Genomic DNA, 11,944 nt, shown 5'->3' on the forward strand with positions numbered 1-11,944 from the left:
GGGACACACTTGGGTGGGAGGGGGAAGAGGGAGGAGGGAGGGAGGTTTCAGTGATGGGACACAATAATCAACTACATTATATATTGACAAAATAAAAATAAATAAATAAATAAATAAATAAAACTGTTGTTTTATTTTCCAGGCTATCCTTTGCAAAGAATTTATTTATTTCTTAAGAAAAAGAATAAAATACAAAACTCATAGTTAGCCAGAGATTTGATACCCATTTAGTCAGTGTGATAGTAGGCACTGTTCTAGGAGCTAAAGATCCAGATGGGAATAAGACAAATTAGGTCTCTGCTCTTTATAAGCTTACTTTCTAGAGGAGAAATACAGACAACAAACAAGACAACAAATGCATTTTTCTCTCTTATTCTGTAATAAGGCAGTAAGTAAAGAAATAAAAAGTTAGAGTGATAAGTACTTGAAAACAAAGCAATGAACACTGAGTGACTAAGCAAGAGGGGGAATACCAAAAAGGGCAAAGCTACTTCAGATTAGGTGACCAGGAAAGACTTTTCTAAGGAGGTGACACTGGAGCTGAGACTTCACCTATACGTGAAGTTCTGGAGACAAAGTCTTGCAGGCAGAGGAAACGGCAAAGTGAAAAGGTCTTAAGTGCGCTAACAAGCTGATGAGTTTGAGGAAGAGAAGCCAACACAGTGAGATAGGGGAAAGCTGGAATGAGTTGAAGTCAGTTTTCCTGGGAGGTCTGGGGAATAAATGTGATACACGTTTGCAGGGTTTCATGTAGAACCATGGCTTTTATTTTAAGAGCAATGGAGAGATCTTGAGAATTTTAAGAGTGGATGATATAATCTAATTTATGTTTTAAAAGAGGGGTCAGTAGACTATGGTCTATGGACAAATCCAGCCCATTGCCCATTTTTGTAAATCAAGTTTTATTAGAACAGAGCTATGCCCATCCATTTGCATGGATGCTATGGCTGTCTATGGCTGCTTTTAAATTATGATGGCAGAGCTGAGTGGTTGCAACAGAAACTGTGTGGCCCACAAAGCCTAATATATTTACTATCTGGCTATTTAAAGAAAAGGTTTACTAATTCCTGTTTTAAAAGGATCCCTCTGGATGTTGTGTGAAAATCAGACTGTATCAGAGCAAGAGAAACAGGGAGACCAGGGGTAGATAAAGATTAGGTATATCCTGGAGTAAAGTTAACATCATTTGCTGATGGGGTGAATTTGTGCGTGACTTGGTAAGTGATTGTAGGCTCAACATGATAACAGGCTCTGCAAACCTATCATGGAGAAACTACAGCTATCTAAATCTCCATGTGCCAAGTCCAGAGGTATGAAGGGAAGAACGTCAAGAGATAATGCAGGGTTCTATAAGATACTTTAACACATTTGGACTCTATCCTAAGAACATGGGGAGGCACAGGGGAATTTTATACAGGAAAGTACCTTGATCAGATTCTAAGATATTCTAGAAGAGTTTAGAATGGTCCATACACACCATTACCATCTTTTCAAAGCCTTTCAAAGCTTCTAGGAATGTTAGAAATGTCCTTACCTCTCAAAAAGTAGCCTAGACTAGATTTTAGTGCATTATTCATGCATATAATTTTGGTTGCTTTTTTAAAATGCAGAAGTTCAAACCCTATTCAAATAAAATAAGAATTTTAGGAAGCGGGATCCACATATCTGTAGTTTTACAAAGCCCCACAGGTGATTTGAATAAAATCCTTCTTTAAAAATAACAGCTTCAGTAGGAAGAAACTCTCATATCTACTCCCTGGATCTCTCAGGAAATCTTACAGAGTAATGGTTGGCTGGAGGTATCCTGTGACCAGCCTGTGCTTATTTGGCCAAAGTCCACGCCTAATTCTCCTGAATATGTATACGTCATTGTACCTGGACCACTGAACACTGAAGTGAAGGAGAGAAAAAGAATGGTTGACTAATTGACCCATCAAATAACTAGATACATTTTAAGCAGCAGAAATATAACTCTTGGGTACCTTATTCCATCTAGTCTTTTGCATAAGACAAGCAAGATGAGATGACTAAGCCAACTAGAAACTACCTGTCTTTGATTGTCGGCAAAAAGAAATGGAAGGAAGATTTTATATTATGAAATATCTTATCTAGTTCTAAAACCAAAGGATGGTAGTAGCTATTAGCTAATAAGCCATTGCCACATTTAACATCTGTTTAAAAGAGATTCTTGCACAACTGGAAGGAGAATTGGTCCTCTATAGAAAAACTCTTGAGGAACAGCCATATACCAGATACTGTTTTTATAAAAGCCAGCACATTTTAGGAGTCATAATCAGCAAACTTGTTGTTGTTGTTGTTCTATAAAATGCTGCCTCCTCAAATCTGAAATCCAAATGGATGAATTTTAAGGGGTACTCACTGTTATTGAAGAAAATGAATCAAAGAATGTTACAGTGAAGATAATTTAGTAACACAGGAGCCGAAAGAAGTATTATAAAAACATTTTATTGGACTATTTTTTGTTTATATTCCAGTTTATCTATTGTTTTATCTTGACCATGAGATTTTTTCCTCTTCCCTGGTAATATTAATATTAATATTTACAATTTGAGGATTATTTTCTAAATCTTTTAATTACAAACATATGGGACTTCTTCCAATTTTTCAGACGTGCTACATGTTCTCCTCTAGGGCTTAGAAAAATGCTATATGCTGTTTACTTTGCCTGGAATACCTGTCTCTCCATTCCCCACTCTCTCTGTGGAAGTGATATTTAATCCACTGCTTATATAAATCTGGAGGATAAGTACAGGTTATCTTAACAAAGAATGAGGATGGAATGAACAGCATTATAAAAACCCTGAGGTGGGAAAGTGGTGTATCCCCAAAATCCAAAGAGGGCCAGGATGGATGGAGTGATTAGAGAAGGAAAGAATGCTGCAAATGAGCTAGAAAAATAGTTTGAGATCAGATCATTCAGAGATGTGCATGTCACATTAATGACTTGAATATATTACTGTAAGTGAAATTTAAAGGTCAAAGGGAAGCAAGGGCTTAGAAGTTAGTTTCAAATTCAGGCTTTAACATTTACCAGTTATGTGACCTGGAGTAAGTTATTACAAATAACCTACTTTCTAAAGGGTTGGAATTAAATGAGGATAAATTTGTGAAACGATTAGTGTAATGCCTGATATATTATAAATACTCATAAACGGTAGTTATTATTAACTGATAGATAATACCCAACATATAAAGAAATTTAATTTATGAAATCACTGAGGAATGAGAAACACTCTTGTCTGAGAAACATATTGTGTTTACAATGTATACTGGACCTTTACTATTGTTATGAGTACAGATTATTCAATTCCTTCTTGAATATTATTTGTAATATATGCATTTTTGTGTATCTGTGGCACCGAACCTCATAGTTTATCATCTAAAACAAAAGAATATTGAAAAATACATTTCTTAGCATATTTAAGATATTTTCATATCTTATTTCTTAGCATGTCACATTTATTTTTGTCTGGGCTATGAATTGATTTTGACAAAACCTACTATTAAAGTGTATTTAACATAACATATCTTAAGGTTTATGGTATGGTCCTGTACTCTAAGAAAACAGCAGCTGATGAAAGCTTTCAAGTGACTGTCTTTCCATTTTGACCATTTTTCAATACATTATTTCATGAGGAAATAATACATTGAAAATTCTTACCTGCTCGGATATGATTCAGTGAAGCCAACATCCTCAACATGAAAGAGGCTGGAACTGTAATGGTGTTTCTAGTCTCCTCAAGCATGAGTTCATTTCGAGTTATAACCTATAAGGCAAATTACACAACCATGTCAAAGATCACGAATAACTACCTTTTCCTTGAAGATTATGAAAACACTAAAAAGTTAGCATGTCTTAAGAGGAATTGCTTTATTCCTCCTTTGAATGATGTTTACATTTCTGCCTTAAGGATACTATGCCAAATAATTACTTTCACTTGTATTTAAAGGAGGAAGATCAGAGAACTCTACTCTTTCAACTGGCAGAAAGACAAAGGTCAAACTTTGAAGCTACTTAAAACATTCAAGAATTCAATTTAGCTTTTACTTATAACTTGTTTCCCAGAGCAGTCTACTTTGTGTTGGCTCATTATTTTCCCTGTAGCAGAACTGATACTTTTAGAGACACCATAGTGTTAAATTATTATCCCTAGGTCACTTGGATCCCTTGAGAAAATGTTCCCTTGACTAAGTGAGGCAAAGTAGTTTGAAAAATAAACTTTTGGGCAAGAGTTAGCAATGAAGTGTGTATGAGAATCAAGAAAAGGGCTAAATGAATATTCATGAACATCTAGAGACCTAATGTGGAATCATGCGCAAAGAAAGAGGAAAAGGAAACAGCATGGCAACGGAAAAAAAAAAGGAAGAAAGGAGAGCATCAGAGGAAGAGAAAGATGCTAATCTGATCAACAGTTCCTCAGTGATATAACAATAAATTCCTAATTCATCAGGATGTCAAACAGGGCCCTTTATAATCTTGCCCCGACCTATCTGTTTAGTCTGATTAGTTAAGTACTCTTGTACAGGTACTCTAGGGTTCCAGACACATTGATGGTTCATTTGCCTTACAACAACTTGGCACACACAGATCCACAGGGCCCTTTATAATCTTGCCCCGACCTATCTGTTTAGTCTGATTAGTTAAGTACTCTTGTACAGGTCCTCTAGGGTTCCAGACACATTGATGGTTCATTTGCCTTACAACAACTTGGCACACACAGATCCTTTTATCTCAAATGCTCCTTTGCTCCTTGTCTGCCAGGTGAACTATTACTTCTCAAACTTCAGTCCAATCTTCTTTCCTCTGTGAAGACTTCCCCATCCTATATACTCCATTTATAAGCATAGCTGTTCTTTTCTAAGGGCTTCCAGAACACTATGCATATATATCTGCTGACACTGATCCCATTATATTCTAATTGTTTCTTTACATGTCTATCTTTCCCACTAGACCATAAGCTCTGAGTGTAGGGCTTTATCGTTTTAATCCCAGCACTGTGTTTGACATACAAGTGTTTTATCAATGTCTATGAAATGAATCAAAGTATATGTGGGAATTGTGCTGTGAACTGTCAGCCTTGGTCTAGAGTAGTGGTTTTCCAACTTACTAACATTTTTAGCAATGGACCCGCATTTTCAAAAGAAATTTTATATGAAAACCCACACCTAAAAGCCCTGGTTGAAGGTGAGGAGGAAAGGCCCAGAGTTTAGCCTTCCTGTCATCTACCTTCCTTCTTCCAACCCTGTAAGAAACCTAGAGCTTCACAGAACTCAGTTTGAAAACTAGGGCTTTAATAAGAAGCTAAGGAAATCTTATAATACAATAATAAAAGAAAATATTATTCAATAATTTGTTTTGCTACCTACTGATTCTGAAAAAAAAGTCCCATTCACTTTTTAAGAAAAACTCAAAAAGGAAAAATAGGTATGATTATGGAGGATGGCTATAGTAAAATTATTTTCTTAAAACAACAGAATTCTTTTTTTAAAAAAATTCTTTATTGTTATAAGCACAAATAGGCAAACCTATTTTTCTTAAACTATAATACGCCTAATCTGGTATTACTAATAATCAACACTATAATTAGCAAGAAACTAGTTTTGATTTTACCTCTGTAGTACTATAGGCATGCTTTTATCTTAATTCTTCTTTTTCTTAAAATTTGATCTCACTAATTGCATTAACTTGTTTTATGTTAGCAACTAATGATAAACTGCTTTGATTTTTCTGGAAAGTATTTTAGGAACAAATTGAAATATGAACTATAATAAGTATAATAAAAAATCTTACTTCATCAGCAAGTTTTCGGTTAAAAATCCTTGATTCTTCTAGTGGCGACCAGATTTTTATGTCATAATCTATGCCAGATGAGGCTAGAACTAGAAATAAAATTTGCATATTAATATACAGCTTAGAAACATGCCATTAATTCAGGACATGCATATATTATGCATATATGTATATATACAGCAAAATTGAGCTTCAGCAAAAACTGTACCTATGTATTTAACTGTTAATTGAGAACATTATTTTGAAGATTCCTAAAGCTTCCCTAGAATATAATTTTAAGACCATCTTGAAGCCACTCAAATTTCTGTTTATTCATTGTTCTCTTATGAGATACATGGACAATTTCAAATAGAAGGCAAAAGCAAGCCAATGCTCTTTTGTTTTGGTAAATTAATTCAGACATGTGAAGACTAAAAAAAAAAAGGCTTAGAGGTTCAATTTGGATAAGGAGTGAAAAGTTCAGTCATGCCAAATATCTTATAGCTGATAAAACATAGAAGAAACATTAGGAGAATAAATTCTTTAACTTATTTCCTTATACTTTCTAAGAAAAGCAGATTGTAGGTGTTTTTTGTTTTAAACCCAAGAAGAGGTATAATTAACTCTAGTGGTGCCTTGTAGGATAATTTGGATTATTCTTATAACACTAAAACTAGAAAAAAAAATTGGAGCCAATAAATGACACAAATGATTTCTAGCCTTGTCCTACAAAAGGCATCTTACTTGGGTCAAATGGATGTGGCTGCAGGCAGTTTACCACATGATTATCAGCTTCCAGAAGCATCAAATGCTCAGCAGTGTGCCGATCCCAGATGAAGATATGGCCACAGTCAGAGCCACTCATTACAAAGTTAGCACCCCAAAAATTGGCTTCTTTTATCTAAGGGTTTAAAAAAAGCAAATTATAAGAAAATTCAAATCAAAGTTATTAAAACAAAAATTTATGCTATTCTTATGTTAAAAAATAAATTGGCTTACAAAATAATAACATTAAAAATTGAACAGAGTCTATGTTTTCTAGTTTCTTAAAATCGTGATAGAGATTCATTAGCAGGGGTAATATGACAGTAAGTAATAAAAAGTCCCCAATGAGAATAGGGACTTTGCTTTATTTAATGATAATTTTACAGTGCCTGGAACAGTACTTGGCACATAGTAGGTGCTTAATTAATAACTGCTAAATGAATGAATGAGATTTCTGGGTTTTGGACAGTATAACAAAATTTTTTATATATGTTGCTGAATTTCCAAAAATTGTCCCATTTTAGCTTTACAAGACAAAAAATCAATTCACAGAAAAAAGGAATAGCTCTCTTTTTTATTTTGCTTTATGCCAAAAGAACAAAAACTACCACTTTTTTCATTAGCTACTGGAAGCTCACACAATTGAGAAGAAAAGATATAAACATATTTATTTTACAAAGCAATGAGATGAAGAAATATGGTATACTGAAATGGTTATGATGACATTGTTAAGTGGCTACACATGAATGAACCATCAAAAATCTTTGTATTTCAAATCAGGATATTTAAAATCATTTTATCTGTAGCTGCTACTGTGCCATTTTTGGTACTCACAGAAAAGTTCCAGTTTTGTTGTTACTTGGAGCTACTGTTATATTTACTTATCTTCTTGTTTTTTCAGCCCTTCCCCTAATTATTTTCATCCAAAATTTTAACCAGCAAAATGCAAGAAATGTAAATTGGTTACTTCTATTAATAATGAGCATCCTTTAAAAATGATTAACTTGTTACTACCAATGATAATTATAGAGAGAGCTAATTATTTCCCCAATCCAAAGTTAATTATTTACCTAGACTCTAAAGAAAGCAGGTTAAAATAAATTCTGTAGATAATTTTTGATAATTCAATGAATATATGACAACAACACTTTCTAGATATGAATAATTCAGAGTAACAGTTATAACAACTACTCATCTTGAAAGATTCTCAAAATAATTTTTTAAAAGCTACATATATTTCTTCAGTAGGGTAGAGTTTTCTTGTAAGAAAAAATAATGGACTTTCATAATATATCATAGGACTAAAAGAACCATATTTAGAAAAAGAGATAACCGTAACAGTTCAGTAACGTTATACTGAAATCACACTGGCAATATATGAAGACGATTACGGAAAAAACATTCATATTATGAAACTGCAATGAATGCCATGAGCATTTGGTACCATTGTCCTGGAGTTGCGATGGCCCTTATAAACCATCTTTACTAGTGGCCTTCTAATGTTCAAAGTATCCAATTCTTCCATTTCTTTCCTTTCTTTTCTCCGCCTGAAGAACTCCTGAATGCGGGCAACAGCAGAGCGTCTACGAATTACATATTAAAACAAAAAACAAAAATAAATAAAAAACATTCATAGGCCAATACAGAATGATAATGAGAAACTTTAACATACAGTAAGTATAGAAAATATTTAAACACATTATCTCAACCAAAAGCATAAGAAAAGCAGACACAAGAGTGAGACTATACCAGACTAGTTGAGTTACAACAACAAAATTTTTAGTTCAGAAATCACTTAGAAATTTGGTACTGGTTGAAAAAGTAAAGGAAATAGCATGCGGCACACTGGTTTTTAAAGGACTATTTTATAAAAACATAATACAGACAAAATTCATGTGCAATTTTAATACAAATAAAACAAATCCTATACAATGCTCTTTTTCCTCCTGTCCATATTAGGAAGAGTAAAAAGCATAAAGGGAAAAACCAAAAGAAATTAGGAGTAAAAAATAATAGCAGTGGATAAACTTATGTCTTGAGATTTGTTTAAAGATGTTCCAAGAACAGTCTTGTTTAAAGATGTTCCAAGACTAGTCAAGAAAAAGAGAATAAATGTTAATATATAAGCAATAAAACAAGGACCTTCAAATAGCATCTTTTCTGTACGGACTCTATATTGAAGTAGAGATTTAGAGCTAACGAAGTAGATGTGATTCTCCTAAGAACTGAATTGATGACAGAATTGGGGACTGAAGAACAAAGAACTCTTTTATAATTAATTTAATTATTAGAAGAAACTTCTCCTAACACATGATATTACTTAATTGTTAGTATGAATTTGTTATTTAAAATATTGTATTTTAATATACAATAGAAAAGTCCATAATATTTTAAAAGTCTACAAATCAGTAACAAAAATGAACTTCATAATAGTTAATCAATATAGAAAAAGATGCTCAATTCACTAATATAAACAACAAATTGTTCTCTTTTTATTTTTATCGGATTGAGAAGATTTTTATGTCTATCAGAGTAGCAAGAGTTTAGGAAAATCGGTACTATAGGTAGGAGTTTGAATGTGGTTCTACATTAAAAAAAGAAAGTGCACTCTTTTATTGTAAACTTTTCATTGAAGTACAACACATACACAGGAAGGTACAAAATCGTAGGGTTATTAGTCAGTTTTCATAAATGATAGAGGCGCATGTAATCACACCAGTACTGAGAAACAGAGCATAAGCAGAATTCAAGTGCCCCATTCCCATCATTACTCTTCCCTTAAAGGAATCCAATATTCTGACTTCTTTTTTTTTTTTTTTTTTTAAAGATGACCGGTAAGGGGATTTCAACCCTTGGCCTGGTGTTGTCAGCACCACGCTCACCCAATGAGCTAACTGGCCATCCCTATACAGGATCCGAACCCACGGCCTTGGTGTTATCAGCACCGCACTCTCTCGAGTGAGCCACGGGCTGGCCCTCCAATATTCTGACTTCTAATACCATGGATTAATTCTGCTTGTTTGTGAACTTCAATTAAATAGAATAATATTCTTTTAATATATATCATAAAATATTCTTTTATGTCCAACTTCTTTAGCTCAACATTATATTTATAAGATTCATCCATGTTATATTTAGTTGTAGAGTTCATTCATCCTCTTTGCTGTAGACTATTAATTTGTATAACTCTATTACATTTATCTATTCTACTGGTGGTAGACACTGGGTTGTTTACAGTTTTAATTATTGAAACAGAGCTACTATCACCATTTGTTTATGTCTTTTGGTGAACATATGTACATATTTATGTTGGATATCTACCTAGTAGAGGAACTGCTGGACCACAGTCTGTTCATAATGTTCAGCTTTAATAGATACTCCCAGTTTCCCAAAGTGGTTGTACAAATTTACACTCTCACCAGCAATATATTAAAGATCCAGCACAATATATTTTTGAGGAAAAATTAGATAATATCTATTAAAATTTAAAACATGTATAAGCTTCGGCTCAGAAATTTTACTTTTAAAACATGTATACTGTAGGAAAACAAACAAACATGCAGAGATATAGAGATTTTTTTTTCACTGCAGAACTGTAATTGAGAAAGATTGGATGTTCACATAGAAAGGATAGGTTAAATAAATTATAGCACATCTATACAATGGAATATTTATGCCACCATTGAAAAGGATAAGATTCATAAACAACTCATGAAAGATATCAGCATTATACAGCTGAATCCAAAACATAATTTGGAAAAAATTTATATGTACCTAGAAAGGGTCTAGAAAGATAGATACCAAATTGTTTATAAGAATTAAAAAAATAATTACATAATTAGGAACTAACACTTCTTAAATAAAAGTATTTTTTTCATAAAATAAAATGGTATACTATTTTAGTTACATAGACTTATTTAAAAAGTTTAAAAAACTTTTTCCTATGCTATTTTTATCTAATAGAAGGAGTCTACACATAAATTTTTAAGGTAGATGTAGTAGTTAGAAACTCCCAGACTGAAAGCCGACATTTTTGGTTTACTCTAATTATCTCGTTCCGATCAGGAGGTGAGAATGGGAAGGATTGAGAGGTCCAATGCTCTCAAAAGATATGTGATTAATATGGTTGGATCTCTCTCTCTCTTTTTCTGAAGTGGAAGAAAAGAAAAAAGAACATTCTAATCTTGAAAATATGTGATTAGCGAGAAACCAATAATGAAAAAACTCTCCTGCTAAGAAAGTATCAGGTAGGAGAGGAAGTAACCTTGTTGATAAGCCCAAGGCCTTAGGAAGTATAAAGGGAAAAATAAATTATATGTCAAGTTAAGAATTTAGGTTGTAGCTCAAATCATTTAAAGCGAAATGTGTGGATAAAATTAAAGCTGTATTAGTAATGAGGTGATAATAATTAAGAATTGTGAGAACTATACCAAGCAAATGTGCACTTAAAAAGTTTGTTCTAGAAAATGGTCTAACTTACTTCTTAATGTTTGTTTGGCTTAACTGCCTAATAAGAAATAAGTTTAAAATCTGGACCTCAACTTACGTAGTTTGTGTTATATAGTTTAGATCAAAGATTAGGTCACCTACCACTATCCCACCATAGGAAAATTATCTAAGAGAGAGAAAAAGCTTCAAAGTGCACAAATTTCAAATTACAAGATATAAAGTGGCAGCAGATGTTATAACTATGTGTATATAATCATGTAAATATCACACTCAGCTAACAGTTCTAAAGAAGTGACTACGGCTGGTCCCGTGGCTCACTTGGGAGAGTGTGGTGCTAGTAGCGCTGAGGCTGCGGGTTCAGATCCTATATAGGGATGGCTGGTGCACTCACTGGCTGAGCGTGGTACAGACAACACCTTGCCGGGGGTTGCGATCCCCTTACCGGTCAAAAAAAAGAAGTGAATAAACACAGAATGAATACATTGAAACGATTTTCCTAGAGGATATTTCATAAGAAAAACTGAAAGAATATGCCACTGAAAATAATAAATTTGTACTTTATTATTTCATAAACTGATCAAATGAAAATTAAAATGAAGTATACAAACACCACCAATCAGCAAACATTTATTAAAAGCCTACTATTTGTTGCAACCCAATTAAAAAATGGGCAAAAGAGCTACGTAGGCATTTCTCTAAGGAAGATATACAAATGGCCAACAGTCATATGAAAAATGCTCAACATCACTCAGCATCCGGGAAATGCAAATCAAAACTACACAGAGATACCATCTCACCCCAGTTAGGATGGCTAAAATCCAAAAGACTCTGAACGATAAATGCTGGCGAGGTTGCGGAGAAAAAGGAACTCTCATACATTGTTGGTGGGACTGCAAAATGGTGCAGCCTCTATGGAAAATGGTATGGAGGTTCCTCAAA

The 11,944-nt window shown here is 33.5% G+C and overlaps 1 protein-coding gene across 3 annotated transcripts in view; it reads right to left on the reverse strand.

Moving 5' to 3' along the window:
- The window catches only part of DCAF6 (DDB1 and CUL4 associated factor 6), a 126,522-nt gene that overhangs the window by 6,364 nt on the left and 108,214 nt on the right, over positions 1-11,944 (reverse strand). For all 3 annotated transcript variants that reach the window (XM_008588228.1, XM_008588227.1, XM_008588229.1), the window contains 4 exons: positions 8,001-8,139; positions 6,536-6,692; positions 5,813-5,901; positions 3,683-3,788 (listed from right to left, as the gene is read on the reverse strand). In XM_008588228.1, the coding sequence (XP_008586450.1) occupies positions 3,683-3,788; positions 5,813-5,901; positions 6,536-6,692; positions 8,001-8,139 (491 nt within the window). The remainder of the gene's footprint in view (positions 1-3,682; positions 3,789-5,812; positions 5,902-6,535; positions 6,693-8,000; positions 8,140-11,944) is intronic.

The sequence above is a fragment of the Galeopterus variegatus genome, unplaced genomic scaffold (genome assembly GCF_000696425.1).
Source record: "Galeopterus variegatus unplaced genomic scaffold, G_variegatus-3.0.2 Scaffold4729, whole genome shotgun sequence".
NCBI lineage: Eukaryota > Metazoa > Chordata > Mammalia > Dermoptera > Cynocephalidae > Galeopterus > Galeopterus variegatus.